The sequence below is a fragment of the Petaurus breviceps genome, unplaced genomic scaffold, assembly GCF_028583685.1.
Source record: "Petaurus breviceps papuanus isolate PSGF00001 unplaced genomic scaffold, PetGlider_PUasm1.0 138, whole genome shotgun sequence".
Classification (NCBI taxonomy): domain Eukaryota; kingdom Metazoa; phylum Chordata; class Mammalia; order Diprotodontia; family Petauridae; genus Petaurus; species Petaurus breviceps.
In genome coordinates, this window is record NW_027185694.1 from 19,496,343 (window position 1) to 19,510,781 (window position 14,439).

Below are 14,439 nucleotides of genomic sequence, written 5' to 3' on the forward strand. Positions count from 1 at the left end.
GTCTCTGGAGGACCTTGATCGGTTCCCTTCTAAAGACAGCAGGCTATGATGTCAGAATAAATGTCACGTGATGTCAGTGCTAAAAGAGCACTGGTTCTGATGTCAGAAGACATGGGCTCAAATCCTATCTCTGACACTACCTGTGTGACCTTCAGCAAGTTACTCAGTCTTCCAAGGTCTCAGTTTCCTCATTTGTAAAATGAGAGGGTTGGACTAGATGGCCTCTTCCCTTCCAAACCAGATCTAGGATCCTGTGATATCTTTACTAATCTCTAAGGTACCTTCTTGTTCTTAATATCCTACATAATAATTAAACAAAAGAACACAAACTTCTACTCCTTTTCCTCCAGGAGATCCAGTGGGATATGGTGGAAAGACAATTAGACTTGGAGTCAGAGGATCTGGGTTCAAGGCTCTTAGCCATGACAACAGGCAAATACCATCCCCTTTCTGAGCTTTATTCCCCTCATTTGTAAAATAAGAATACTTCTACTATCTCCCTTCTTATAGGGTTATTGTCATAAAAGTGCTCTGTAAACCTTAAAGCACAAGAGAAAGATGAGCAACTGGCTTCAAATATGTTTCCACGTGCCATCACTCAATTTCTGAATTTGTCACTTCCACATTCATGTTTTGAAATTCAATGGGAGAGGAAAAAACTAAAGGAGATTCCAGCACATCCCCCACTCAGCCAGAGGGGGCGCTCTGACCAGCCTTACCTATTCCATGCTTTCTGAATTCTTTTACCACTCCTAGACTTAAGATGTACGCAACTTGTGTATCAACAGAGAAGTTTGAGGCTAGAATATCTCCGTCCTGTAGAGAATTTAAAAAGAAAAAGAAAAAGGTTAATCCTAGAGGCAGACATTCAAATAATGGGAACTGGATGTGGAATAATAAGAGGTGACTTGGGTTTGAATCCTGGCTCTGATACTATCTGTGATCCTGGGCAAAGCTTCAGTTTTCTCATTTATAAAATGGCTATATTAATATTTTCACTATCCACCTTAAAGGATTGTTTGAAGAAAGTGCCTTATAAATTGTGAAGAGCTCTACAGGCATAAAGCATGGCTACAGCAACCCTAATTCACATTTCTTTGGTGCCTTAAGGGGTACAAAGCACTGTCCTTAGTGCAAACAGTGTCATCTCCACTTTACAGAGTGGAAAACTTGGCCTCAGGGGATGAAGTCACTAGAAAGTACCAGTAAGTACCGGTGGCAGAATCTGAACACAGGTCTCTCTCCTGACTCCAGGCCATGTGCTCTTCCCATTCCATCACCCTGCCTTTCACAGTGTTATGATGTCAGGGGAAACAACTATGACCTTACACAAGAGGTCTCTTGGGATCAGAAAACACACTAGGCCAGGACAACCAAAACGACAATCCTTGTGTTTGCTAGGAAAAGAGGAAGCCTTTTCTTTCCTTTTTAAACAGAAAAATGCTAGCTGTTCTTGGTTGTACATAATTCAGACAGATACTCGATTGGTTTATGCATCCATCTTGTGATTCACACCTATTTCGCATTCAGACTTATGAGGAGGCCATCTGGAGGGACCAGAATGCTTTGCTGATAATCATATTTCTTCGATGTCTTACAATTTAAATTCCTGGTCTTGCTCAGAAGTGATTTCATTTCAAAGTCTGAGCCAACAACACATAAGTACTGCTTGGGTGCCTACAGGGATTACAGAGGCTACAAGGTGTGGTGGAGAGATTTTGGATTTATATTAGAGAGACCCCCTAGCTTCAGTCCTTACAAGTCACTTAACCTCAATGAGTCTCAATTTCTCACACGTACAAAGGAAATAATGATGCCTGAAAGGTATGATTCCTTGCTACCATAAGGAAACATTTCATATACTATAAAACACCATATAAATGTAAGATATTAATAGTACATCTCTGAAACAACCTATAGGTTTACCTATTTTTTTTTTACCTAGGAACTTTACCTATAGTAAAGAACAAAAAATAGCTCAAGATCCAAATTATTTAAAAAGGAAACAATATAAACAAATAACCAATATAGAAATACAATAATTAGAAAATTAAATAATGAAGGGCATGAAATGAATAGGAACATTTTATTTGGTGTCTGTTCAAGTCAGAATGAAAACAGAGTTTTAAAATGAAAGTTTTTTTAAAAAAGAAGTAAGGACAACAAAGGAAATCTTCCTGGGGGACCTAGGATATGGGATTCAATATGTTAAAGACAGGCTAATATGGCAGACAGGATAAGAATTTAATGCAAGAGGCAAAATCACACAAAAAAAATTCATCTTGAAAATATCATTGACTATTGTTTCTATTACATGCCGACCATTAAGATCCTGGCATCAAGAAACCACAGACACAAACAGACAGACACACAGACAGACACAGACAAACATCCAAGGGGTTAATAACATCTACTGAGTCTAAAATGGAAAAAAAAAATTTACATCAAATTCTGCAAGTTTTAATCTGATTCCTCAGACCATGGGAGGTCAACTGCAACAGCCATAAAAGCAAACAGTGATTCTGCTGGAATCTTTCCTGACCCTCTCCATACAAAGGTGGAAAGGGGGAAAAAAACAAACATTTTTCCTTCTTGACATTTCTCTCTTTAACAAAAGGGGTGTGTGTGTGTGTGTGTGTGTGTGTGTGTGCGCGCGCGCGCATGCGTGCGTGTAGGTAGCCCTTTGCAATAAAAGCTCTAACTCTGATAGATCCTAGCAAACTAGAAAGCCTTCAAATATGGGCTGGCAATAGAATATGCATCTTTTATCTAAGGGTCAGTTCAGCAAAGTGCCAAGACTCGTCACCAGCAGGCTGGCCACCAGGTGATGAAGTACTTCTAACCATAGCAGCTCATGACAAATTATCAAGAGAATGGAAGACACGCTCTCTCCTCCCAACTCCACACTCCCCCACTACTGGACAAAACAGAAAAATGGATTTTCTGAAGAGTCAAAAATACTCTTCTACTTACCTCTTTATGTACCTTTGTCCTACTTTTTATTTCAGCAACTATCATACCCACAATGGCTCCTCTGTAAGTTGCAGCAAGGGAAAAAAATTTCTTATTTGAAGTGATGTCACGATACCATGAGTCAGGGTACCTAGAGAGAGAACCCATCAAAGAGATCAGTGGTGCTGGCAGGTCTGCACCTCCTTCCTGGATTATTGCAATAACTTGCTGGTGCCTCTGCCTGCCACAAGGCCCTCCCCACCCCACCCCAGTCCCTCCTCCACTGCCAAAGTAATCTTCTTAAAAGCACAGGTCAAATCACCCACCCCCCCGCTGCTGCCCGGGTCAATAAACTCCAGTGACTCCCAATAACCTCCAGAATCCATTATGAAATTGTCTGTTAAACTTTCAGGGCCCTTCATAATCTGCCCGCCCCCAAAACTTTTCCAGTCTTCTTCTACTTCATACTCCCCATCTACTCTGTGATCTAGTGACAGCGATTTCCTTGCTGTGCCTCACACAAGACATGCCATCTCCCTACTGGGGGCATTTTCAGAGGCTCTCTCTCATGCCTGGAATTTTCTCCCTCCTTATTCTGACTTCTGGCTTCCCTAGCTTCCTTCAAGCACCAGCTAAAACCCCATCTTACAGAAGAAGCCTTTCCTCTGGGATTGTTTCCAATTCATCTTGTTTGCACAGTTTGCATGCTGTCTCCCCCATGAGACTGTCAGCTCCTTGAGGTCACAGACCATCTTTTACCTTTCTTTGTGTCCCCAGTGCTTTGCATAGTGCCTGGCACACAGAAGACGTGGAATAAATGCTGACTGACTAACTAGTGTGTATCGTAAGATAATATACAGTATGTTTATTAGGGAAATAGGCTATTATTTCTCTGTCATGCTTTTAAATAAGGATTATGCTGATTTATCAAGTCTTGCTAAATTAGATGATTAAACATTTTTCTGAGGCTTTCACTTACTCCATACCTAAACATCTCACATTTAACCAGCTGCCCAGTTTTAAATTAACGTTCTTAAAACTCTCTGAATGCCAGTTTAATGTCTGTTGCAGTCCCTCCTTTTATTCTGTGTCATTAGGCCCATACTGAAAACATCAAGTGGATTTGTGATCTCACTGAAGTGTCTACTCCCTCTACTCCCTCCTGCCACACACCCTCACCTGCCCATGCTGGGAGTCCCCGAAGGCATCCACCCAGCCTGAGCTAACAAGGGCACCAGTGGAGCTCTGGGATTGTCCCCTAACAGTTGTTCCTCATTTCCAGCATGTGCCCAAGCCATTTTTTATTATACTTTTTTGGGGTGTGACATCCTTACTCCAGTTTTTTTTTTTATATTTGTTAGATATCACAGTCTGGCCATTCCCACTGGGCTTCTCTGAGACTCATTTTTATTCCCTAGATACTACAATATAACATTATTAGCAGCCCAACACCAGTGTTACGTGAGTTTAATGGATTGCTACTGAATAGTAACAAATAAAACTATGTTCATGAAAGATTCAGAGAAGCAAAGGAAGACTTTTATGAACTGGTACAGAATGAAGAAAATACCAGGAAAACAATATACACAATGACTACAATATAAATGAAAGAACACCACCAGTGATGAATAACACCAAGCTTGGCCCTGAAGAAAAGATGAAAAAAACACACCTCTCTTTGAAGAGGTGGGGGCTAGGGCCATAGATCATCAAACTCAGCTGACATAGAGGTTAGTTTTGCGGAGGTGCCTTTTTTTCCTCCTTTTCTCTTTTACTCCTAGTTATAAAGGATGGCTCTATGGAGGGGAACAGAGATGAGATGGATCATATTAGAAAATATATTAACAAGATATTTTTTTTTAAATGGGCCTTCGTTTCTTGGAGCAGTTTGGTATCATTAAAGAAGCTATGCGATTTCCTGAAAGCAATAATCTAACCCATTTCCTCCTCCTGTTTAAATCTGGGCCCAACTCTCTGTCCATATGCCCTATCTTCCCAAGACATACCCACACACAACACATACAACACCAACAACATGTGTCCCCACCCAAACACTGTCCCCCCAACCACACTCTACCACACTGATATCCAAACTAAAGGCTGAGGTGCACATCATAATCTGGACCATAGGTACTCTTTACTCACTTGGTCATATGGCCAGACCAAATTCTTTTGAGCAGTCACAGATTTGGTATGGGAAGCTCTGACATGTTTTAGGGTCACAAATAGGAGCATCTAGAGGTACTCACCATCTACAGGTAATCTCTCTCATCCACTGGGCCTTTGAGCTCTATCTGCTCCATGACTAACAGTGGAGAACACCTTTGTCCTCCTTTAGTCGTGGCTTCCCTGATATTAATGATCAGGGCAGGGCAGGTGTTGGTGCCACTGAATAAGGTTCTCTTATCATAGCAGCTTTCATGGAGCTTTGAACAATTTCTCTATATGCACATAAGATACCTAGTTGGAGAGTCTTTTTAAGGTGGCATTTTACTCTATTAAATCAAATTCTTTTTAAAATAATAAAACAATCAGCATAACTGAATCTTCTATTCTCTCAGCTAATTGCATAATAGAATAGATGTGGTTCACAGGTGTTTTTTAATGCAATAATCCAGGTACATCTTGGGTGTATTGTTGTTATTATTGTTATTGTTGTTGTTAGGTCATTTCAGTTGAGTCTGACTTGGATCCCATTTGGGGTTTTCTTGGCAAAGATATTAGAATGGTTTGCCATTTCCTTCTCCAGTTCATTTTACAAATGAGGAAGCTAAGGTAAACAGTTACCGCAAGTCACACAGTTACTAAGTGTCTGAGGCCGGATTTGAACTCAGGTCTTCCTTACTCTAAAGGTACTCTATCCACTGTACCACTTAGATGTTTCCTCTCCTTACTTTTTCAGCTTTCTTTGTGTTGTCTTCTCCTTTTAGACTGTAAGCTCTGTAGGGGGAAGGGCTCTCTTCTTCTATACATTTATATCCTGAGTGTTTGGCACAGTGCCAGACAAAAAGAGGTGCAGTTTACTGACTACTGACTCTATCACCCAACTTTCAAAGAGACTTCCCCAAGGATTTTAAAAAGAGCTTTACAGGGGGTGGCTAGGTGGTGCAGTGAATAGAGCACTGGCCCTGGAGTCAGGAGTACTTGAGTTCAAATCCGGTCTCAGACACTTAACACTTACTAGCCATGTGACTTTGGGCAAATCACTTAACCCCAATTGCTCTCCAAAAAAAACCCAAAAACAAAAAAAAAGAGCTTTACAGATATATTCTTTTTTTAAATATATTCAATTTACTAAGAGGGATGTTTTAAATCTGTTTCCACACAGCACATACTAAGTTTTGCTATGGACATGATTCTGGGTTCATTTTCATGTCCAGCCTATCTGGTCCCCTCCAAATCATCCTTCACAAAGCTGCCAGATTAATTTGGCACAGCTCTGATCATGTCATCTCATGGTTAAAACTCTTCATCCTCCTTCTTGTCTACTGAATACAACCCAAACTCCTTGGTTAGGTATTCACGGTCAGTCCCCCATCACATGGCAGCATACTACCTTTCCAGTTTTTCTCACACTACTTTGTTTCGCTAAACTGTACCATTCACCATCTTCCACCTGTTCACGTGCAGGCTTTCCTGCTTCTACATTGCTAACACCCAGGACACCCTCCCTTCCCCATCTTTGCCTGCTGAAAGCCTACTCATTATTCAAGTCCCAGTTGAAATGCTGCCTTGTCAAATCTTACACACCACTTTACTCACATTTTTATGTAGTCTCATTTATTAATCTATCTCATAATCATACGTATATGTGCCCCATCCCCCCTAACAGAATGGAAACTCCATAAAGACAAGGATTGTGCCTCATCTATGCTTCCTGTCTCCCCAGGTATTCGTATGGTGCTGTCCACACAGTAGGTACTTAATGAATGGCTCTTCTTGGATTTCATGGGGAACACACCATTCTATCACCACCTAACTTTGAGTAAGGCCCATATTGCAGTATCAGGTAATTAGACTGGTAAGAGTTTCTGTGCTTGTCACACCCTCCACACCCAACTTACACGACAGCCATTATCTCTACAGAATCTGTCTCTATATCAAAGGCACAGTAGAACTGCAGATAAAAAAAAATGTAAGCTTTAATATTTTTTGTCCTTCCCCAAAGAACGTGCCCTTGACAGGTGCTTAACGAATGCTGGATTTTGTTGGATAAATTTGCTGCTGAATAACTGTCCCAAATTTGTTAAGTTATTCCCTGTTAACAGCCAGGGACCCAAGTGCCAGATATCTGACTATATCCATTAGTCTCTGAATATTCTCCAATTACAGGTTATGATTTAGTTGTAGGCAGCACCATAAGGGGGAAAGCCTTGGATCTGGCCTCAGAGGGCCTGAGTTCAAGTCCCACTCATTTGTGTGACCTTGTTCCACCCACTTTGTGTCCTGGAGTGGTAGCATCAGCACCACAGGGGTGGTGGGAATAAGATGGGAATAAGACACAAGAAGGAAGCCTGTCCTTTAGCTAGATGAAGTGTGTGAGAGTTACATGCCTACTGCATCTTTAGAGGACTTTATAAAAGGACCATATAAAGATAGCCCAACACTGAAGAACTGGGGAAACAGTTTGGCAGCAAAATGTAGTCACTGACTGGCATTGGGTACATGCCCTTTCTAGGTAGATGGGAGTGTGAGCTATCTTAGGAATGTGGGTAGAGCACCCCATCAAGAGTGAGTCAGGGTCAAGGAAAGGTTTCAGAGAGTCACTGGAAAGAGATGATTCAAAAGATGTCAACTTGGCACTGTACAACTATGCTACAGACAAACTAGCCTGTATGACACATTCTTTTGAGTGCAGCTCAAATTCTTCAGACCTTTGTGTTCACCATTTCCCACACCTGCAATGCCTGGGCTTCCCCCACACATCTTCCCAACCTCCATGACTCAGTTCACTGGCCCCTTCTCCTCCACAAAGCCTTTCCTGATTCCCAAAGAACTGACACTACTTGGCTTTAGTCAAGGGTCCTACAAGTATAATTGGGGGTGGAGGGTGGGTATTTCTCTTAGGAAACTTTTAAGGGATTCAATATAGGGCAGTGAAAAGGAAAACAAAAGGGAAGATAAACATTTATTAAATAGCATATGTCAAGCACTGTGCTAAAGTAGTCAACAAATATCTCAAAAGAAGAGTGAGCTGGGAGTTGGGAAAAGTGGGTTTAAGCCTCAGTTCTGCCACTAACTAGTATGTGATTAGGAGTTCATCACTTCTCCAGAACTCAGTTCCCCCTTCTGAAAAATGAGGGATTGGGCTAGATTAGAGGTTCTTAACCTGGGGTCTGTGAACATTTTTGCTTTAAAAAAAATTTATTTTGACAACTACAATTCAATGTAATTGGTTTCCTTTGTAATCACACTTAGAAGCCATAAGTCTCAGTCCACTAGCCTGCCAAGCAGCCCAGGATCCAAAACAGGCCAAGAACTTCTGAACTAGGTGACCTCTAAGGTCCCTGCTGGGTGCATTCTAGTATTGTGTGTCTTCCAAATTCCTCCTAATTTATAGACCCAAAGATTTTACTTACTCAATTGGGAACCAGTCACCACAGAGCTGCTTCACTGTGTCTATGTCATCGTGGCAAAGAAGACGTAGGTTGACCTCACTAAGTGCACTGGAAAGCACTTCCTCTGTCATTCACGCCTGGAATTAAAGGGCAATACATTAGGAAGGAGAGAATCTAGTCCATAATACCGCTACTTGACCCTTCCCCACCTCTTGTTTTCTTTAAGACTTTTTAAACAGCTTCATATCTATTTACCCCTTTTGATTATCCTGAGAAATAGGAAGGATGTATCTCCGTTTTACAGATGATGAAACTGAGGTTTTGGACAGAAATTGCCCAGTCACAAAGCCAGTTAATGGTAGGACTAGAATCTAGATCTCCTGCCTCCATGGGGCCCAGGTTCTGTGTTCTTTCTCACTGATATAGGGGCTGGGAACCATGGTCACAGTCACCTCATCTTGTCTAGTAATTTTACCTATCCCAAATAAAAGCCTTGGCTAGTTTTAGCTCATATTTTTAGATGGCATATTGGTGTGAATAAAGACTACATCCCATCCTCCCTTCCCCTCCCGGTTTATCTAAAACTTGTGTGCTGTAGAGTCTGTTATACATCTATTTCCACACATACATATATACACACAGAGTGCCTGCCTGACACATAGTTAGGTACTTAATATTTATTGACTACTAATTATATTTGTACACACACACACACACACACACACACACACACACACGGCAAAGTTTGAATTCAAAACCAGGTTTTTAAACTCTAAGTACAATGAATGCTCTTTTAAGTATATGCCTATAAACATATTTTTCTTTCACAAGGTTCTCCTTTTGAGGGTGTGGTTTTTCTTCACCAGTATCAAGATGGTACTCCTGGAACTTCCTCTGTTGCAGAATAAGTAAGGACAGATGAGTAAGTGTCCTCCAGATTCACCTCTAATGTAGCTGTATTGTACAGAAAGTTTAAAGAACAATAAGGAGAAGAAGCAACCATGAAAGTCTAGAAGCCTGTCAAGTTCTGCAGAGCACAGAATCCTTTCCAGGCCCCTGACAACACGGTGACTGCTGGGAAGAGAAGCAGATTCAGCTTTCCATAGCTCAGACAAACAGCAACTTCAAGGCCAGCACAACAGCCCCAGGCAGGAAAGGGGGACCGTACAGGCAGGATTTCCAAGTGAATTAGAGTTGGTTTTATATTTTAAGAGATTGATTTCTGTGCAGTAAGGGCCAAGATTTCAATCTTGACAACTAGGAGGTGAGGGCCCTCAATCAGTATTTTCCATGGAAAACAAATACCACTTTCCCAAGTTAACATATGTTTTCAATCAGTGAAGTCCACGTAATCTAGGCCAGTCATGAAGCAGTGTACCTCCAGTCTGTTACATAAAGCAGGATACTGTGCTGTTCTAATCAAAGTTAGAATGTGGATCTCGCTTCCCTTTTAAAGAGATAGGACAAAGCAAGAAAGTAGTGATCAGGAGGCTATATGTGGGAGACGTAACAGAAAACATTCTCTCTCAGAAACCTTTATCGATTCACATAAAGTAAAAATTCTTGACCCTGGCATTCAAGGCCCTCCTCAACCTGCTTCCAATCTAGCTGACCAGGCTTTTCTCAGACAACTTCTACTTCACAGAATGTCCATTTCAACCAATCTAGATAACGTTACCCCCATTCTCATCCTGTGCTCTATCCCAGGGAAAGAGTAATGTGGGTGGGGTACTACATGCTGAGAAAGTTACAGAGCTAATAAAACGGAGAGCCAAGACTTTCAGCTCAGTCAAGTGCATTTCCCATTAAACCACACCCCTCAATACAAAATATTTCTGGCCATTAAAAACAAAAACAAAAAAACATCTGTTTATCACATACTTAACCAAAGCTTATGTTCTACTTTGCTATGGAAAGCATCTGGAAATTGAGTTTTTGATCCAATTTTCTTTTAATAAGTTATTCTTGGGTCAAGGAGCCTATAACAGTTTCCAAAACACAGGATAATAGAGTTAAAAGGGACCTCAGAGACCATCCAATCAATCAACAAGCTTTTTGTTAAGCAAAGACTACAAGCCAGATGGGCTAGGTGCAGGGAATTCAAAGACAAAACCTCTGGCAGTCCTCACCCAGAAGGAGCTTCCCTTCCAAGGGAGAAAGCATGCAAGTGAAGAGAAAATATATTCAAAGTAAATACAAGGTAGATTGTCCTACTCCTTCCCCCTTCTCCTCCCCTCAACCCTGGAGGTTAAGCAATTAGTTCAAGGTCACACAAGCTATAGGCATCAGCAGAGGGATTCAAACCCGAGTACTCTCTGGCTCTGGAGTCAGGGCTTTCCTCCCCCTCCCCCCCAATACCATGCTGTGCCCAACCTATTCTGCACAACAATCTCAAGGGGATGGAGGAAAATTAGTCTCCCTATAACCTAGAGGAGGAAATGGAGGCTCAGAGGGTAAGTGACTTGCCCAGAGTTAAACAGCTTGTTAGAAGTCAAACTTGAAGTTAGCTCTTGTGACTCCAACCCAGTGATCTTTCTTTCCATCATGCCACACCACTTCAGAAATTCTGACATACAACATACAAGAGGCAAGCCATTTGACCTACGTACCCAATCCCACAGTCAGCAACAGCATCTCCAACAGGAGAAAGTCATATCCATTACCATCAACAAACACGTCAAGTCAATAAGCATTCATTAAAATATGGCACATACTATGTGCCAGGCATGGTGCTGCTAACTAAGCAAGGGGGACATAAAGAAGGTAAGACAGTTAATGCTCTCAAGGTGCTCACAGTTTATTAGAGGGAGATAACCCACAAACAACTAGGTACAAATAAAATAAACTGCACATAATCTCAGAGGAAAGTCACTAGCATTAAGGGGGCCTGGCAAAGTCTTGAAGAAGGGAGGACTGTAGCTGAGACTTGAAGGAAGACAGGCAAGGCAGGAGACTGAATGTCTTGTGTGGGGAACAGCAAAGAGATCTGTGTCACCAGATATTTTGTCTGTGAAATGCAATTATAATGAGTAAATACCAAGGGAGAAATAACCAACTGCTCCATTAAAAAAAAAATCCCATCAACTCTTCCATTTCCTTACAAAGAGTTTAAAATGCAAGGGCATAAAGGAAAGAATCCTGTGGCCCAACTTAAGTAAAATATGTAATTTCATTCCTCAAATTTCTATTCTTCAATGCTTGCTGACCCTTTATTTAGTGCAGCAAAGCATCTAATAAGCTTCAGAATGAGAAACATTTGGGAACCAAAATGGGCACCTACACTCTCCTCTTTCATCTTGGCATTTAACCACAGTGGGTACATCAACGTTTCTCCTTCACTTGTTTGCTAGAAGAGGGGAAAACACTTAGATTGTAGGTTGAAAGACTGAGGTTTGAATTCAGGTCACTTTCTAGTTATGTGACCTAGGACATGTGGGAGACTGCTCAGTTTCTGAGCCTCCATTTCCTCATCTGTGAAATGGGAACAATAACTACCTGTACTCAAAAGATTTACCATATGTGAGATGCTTTGCAAATCAAAGTACTACATCAATGTCAGGGATCATTATTATTTCCCATGACAACTCCATCTCTCCTACCAACCCTTTTTGTGCCTTCTCTTTTCTCTCAGATTACATCATTGCCAACAAATGACAAACAAGACAGCCAATGAGTCCCTCATCCCTAAGAACTGGCCCGCCCTCACATGCCAATATTATGAGGATGCCTTTTCTCTTATTGATTAATCTTGTTACCTCTAACCAGGCTGATAGTATTCTTTTCCATCAGCTCAAACACACTAGCTTAAATCCTAATCTTTCCCCTTCTGGTTCCCATAATTGATGTTTGGAGTTTACAAACTGCTGAATAACTGATTTGGTAATTTACACAATTTTCTGAATATGAAAAGAGACTGCCACCATTCAAATAAATCCTCTTTAGAAGCTACTCCTGTTATTATGACTTGGAGTTATCACAATCTAAAACAGCACAAAAACATTCAGTTAAGGCTAAGTTTTCAGAAAGCTGTTTCTACAAACCTGATTTATAGAAGTCAACAGCTATCCTTCATCACCATTCAGCTGCCAGTGGTCCTCATCATAAATACTTTGGCCTTTCTCTATCTTCAAAGCCCACAGGTGACCTACTAGTTCAGTTAAAAAACAAAATTGGACCCAGGCTGGCCAGAGTCTCTATTTCTGGACATTATGCTTCTCTTAATGCAGGCTAAAATCCCAGCCACTGTTGGCTCTAATTGGTCTTTCAATCTGTTAAAACCTCCCAATCTCCTTCCCCACTTAGCTGTACACCCATATCTTGTCCTTGTGAAGTTGACCTTTTGAACCCAAAGAGTAAGGCTTGAAAGTATGCTTATTAAATTTCATCTTATTAGAGTCACTAACTCACCATTTAAAAATGCTGAAGTTGTTTTCAATCCTGACTGTCATCTGCAGCCTTAGCTATCCCTCCTAATGTGTCACATGCAAATCCAGTTAGCATACCATCCACGCTTTTGTCCAAATCACTGATAACAGTGTGACAGAACAGTGCAGGACAGTCTCCTGGGGCATACCACCCTAGAGAATAAATAGAAGGTGATAATTCCATTGTCCCCAGCACATCTGGAGTAACATGGCTAGTTGTGGATAACACATTTTAGAGGGATATTGATAAATTAGATGGTAGCCAGAAGAGGACAACAAGGATGAAAAAGACCCCAATCATGTCATATTAAAAATGCAACACATAAAAGCTGCAAATAAGGCAAATTTAGCCTCAATAAAAGGAAAAGCTTTTTGACAAAACCTCTGGCAGTCCTCACCCAGAAGGAGCTTCCCTTCCAAAAGGGAAAGCAACTTGTATATGCATGCAAGTGAAGAGAAAATATATTCAAAGTAAATACAAGGCAAATTGTCCCACTCCTTCCCCCTTCTCCTCCCCTCAACCCTGGAGGTCAAGCAATTTGTTCAAGGTCACACAAGCTGTAGGCATCAACAGAGGGATTCGAACCTGAGTCCTTTCTGGCTCTGGAGCCAGGGCTTCACTCCCCCCCTGCCAATACCACGCTGTGCCCAACCTGTTCCGCACAACAATTACTTCCGATCTCTCAACCCCCATATCCAAACTGTTGCCAAGGGCTTACAATTTCACCTTTGCAACATCTCCTGAACACACTCTTCTCTTTCCTCTCCCACTGTCACCACTCTAGTGCAGGCCCCAATTACCTCACAGTTGCACTACCCCAACAGTCTACTGGGAGTGTCTCCCTGCCTTAAGTCTCTCTAACTCCAGTGCAACCTCTATTCTGCTGTCAAAGTAATTTTCCTAAAGTGTAGGTCTGATCATATCACTCCCTACTCAATAAACTCCAGTGCTCCCTACTACCTCCAAGATCAAATACAAAAATCATCTGTTTGTGACTACTATGGAAATGTTTTGCATAACTATACATGTATAACCTGTACGGAACTGCTTGTCTTCCTAGTGAGGTTGGGTGAGGAGGGAAGAAGGGAGAGAATCTGGAACTTAAAATAAAAATTGGAATTTGGCATGGAAGGGGAAAGAAGGTAAGATTTAGTTTTGCTTTCCACAAAGGGGAAAATATCCAGGGAAGGAAGCTTGGAGAAAAGGAAAAAGAGGCCAAAACCTGAGCTTATTTTTATCTTGGAAAGTCAACACAGGAAGGTCAAAGATCTGCTGAGCTGGAGGCCTTCTTGAATTCATAATGTTACAGTAGTTTCTGCAGGCCTCGCTCTCTCAGCAGGTCATACACATTAATCCCAGGAACTTTATCCTTTACTGGTGGTATATTTCTTTAGTCATCAACTTAGAGGAAACTGAAACCCGTAAGTCTGGGCGCAGCAGGAGAGAGTGACACATTTCTTTTGGTCTTGATATATCTCATTTGCAGACTCTGCAATAAGAGGTG

General features: G+C 41.4%; 1 protein-coding gene across 6 annotated transcripts in view; it reads right to left on the bottom strand.

Annotated features, from left to right (window-relative positions):
- The window catches only part of NAA60 (N-alpha-acetyltransferase 60, NatF catalytic subunit), a 53,489-nt gene that overhangs the window by 15,285 nt on the left and 23,765 nt on the right, over positions 1 to 14,439 (bottom strand). For all 6 annotated transcript variants that reach the window (XR_011172143.1, XR_011172144.1, XR_011172142.1 and 3 more), the window contains exons 2-4: positions 8,532 to 8,647; positions 2,974 to 3,103; positions 720 to 816 (exon numbers count right to left, since the gene is read on the bottom strand). Coding sequence is in view for 2 of the 6 variants with exons in the window: in XM_069106721.1 (XP_068962822.1) it covers positions 720 to 816; positions 2,974 to 3,103; positions 8,532 to 8,641 (337 nt within the window). In the remaining 4 variants the exon portion in view is untranslated. The remainder of the gene's footprint in view (positions 1 to 719; positions 817 to 2,973; positions 3,104 to 8,531; positions 8,648 to 14,439) is intronic.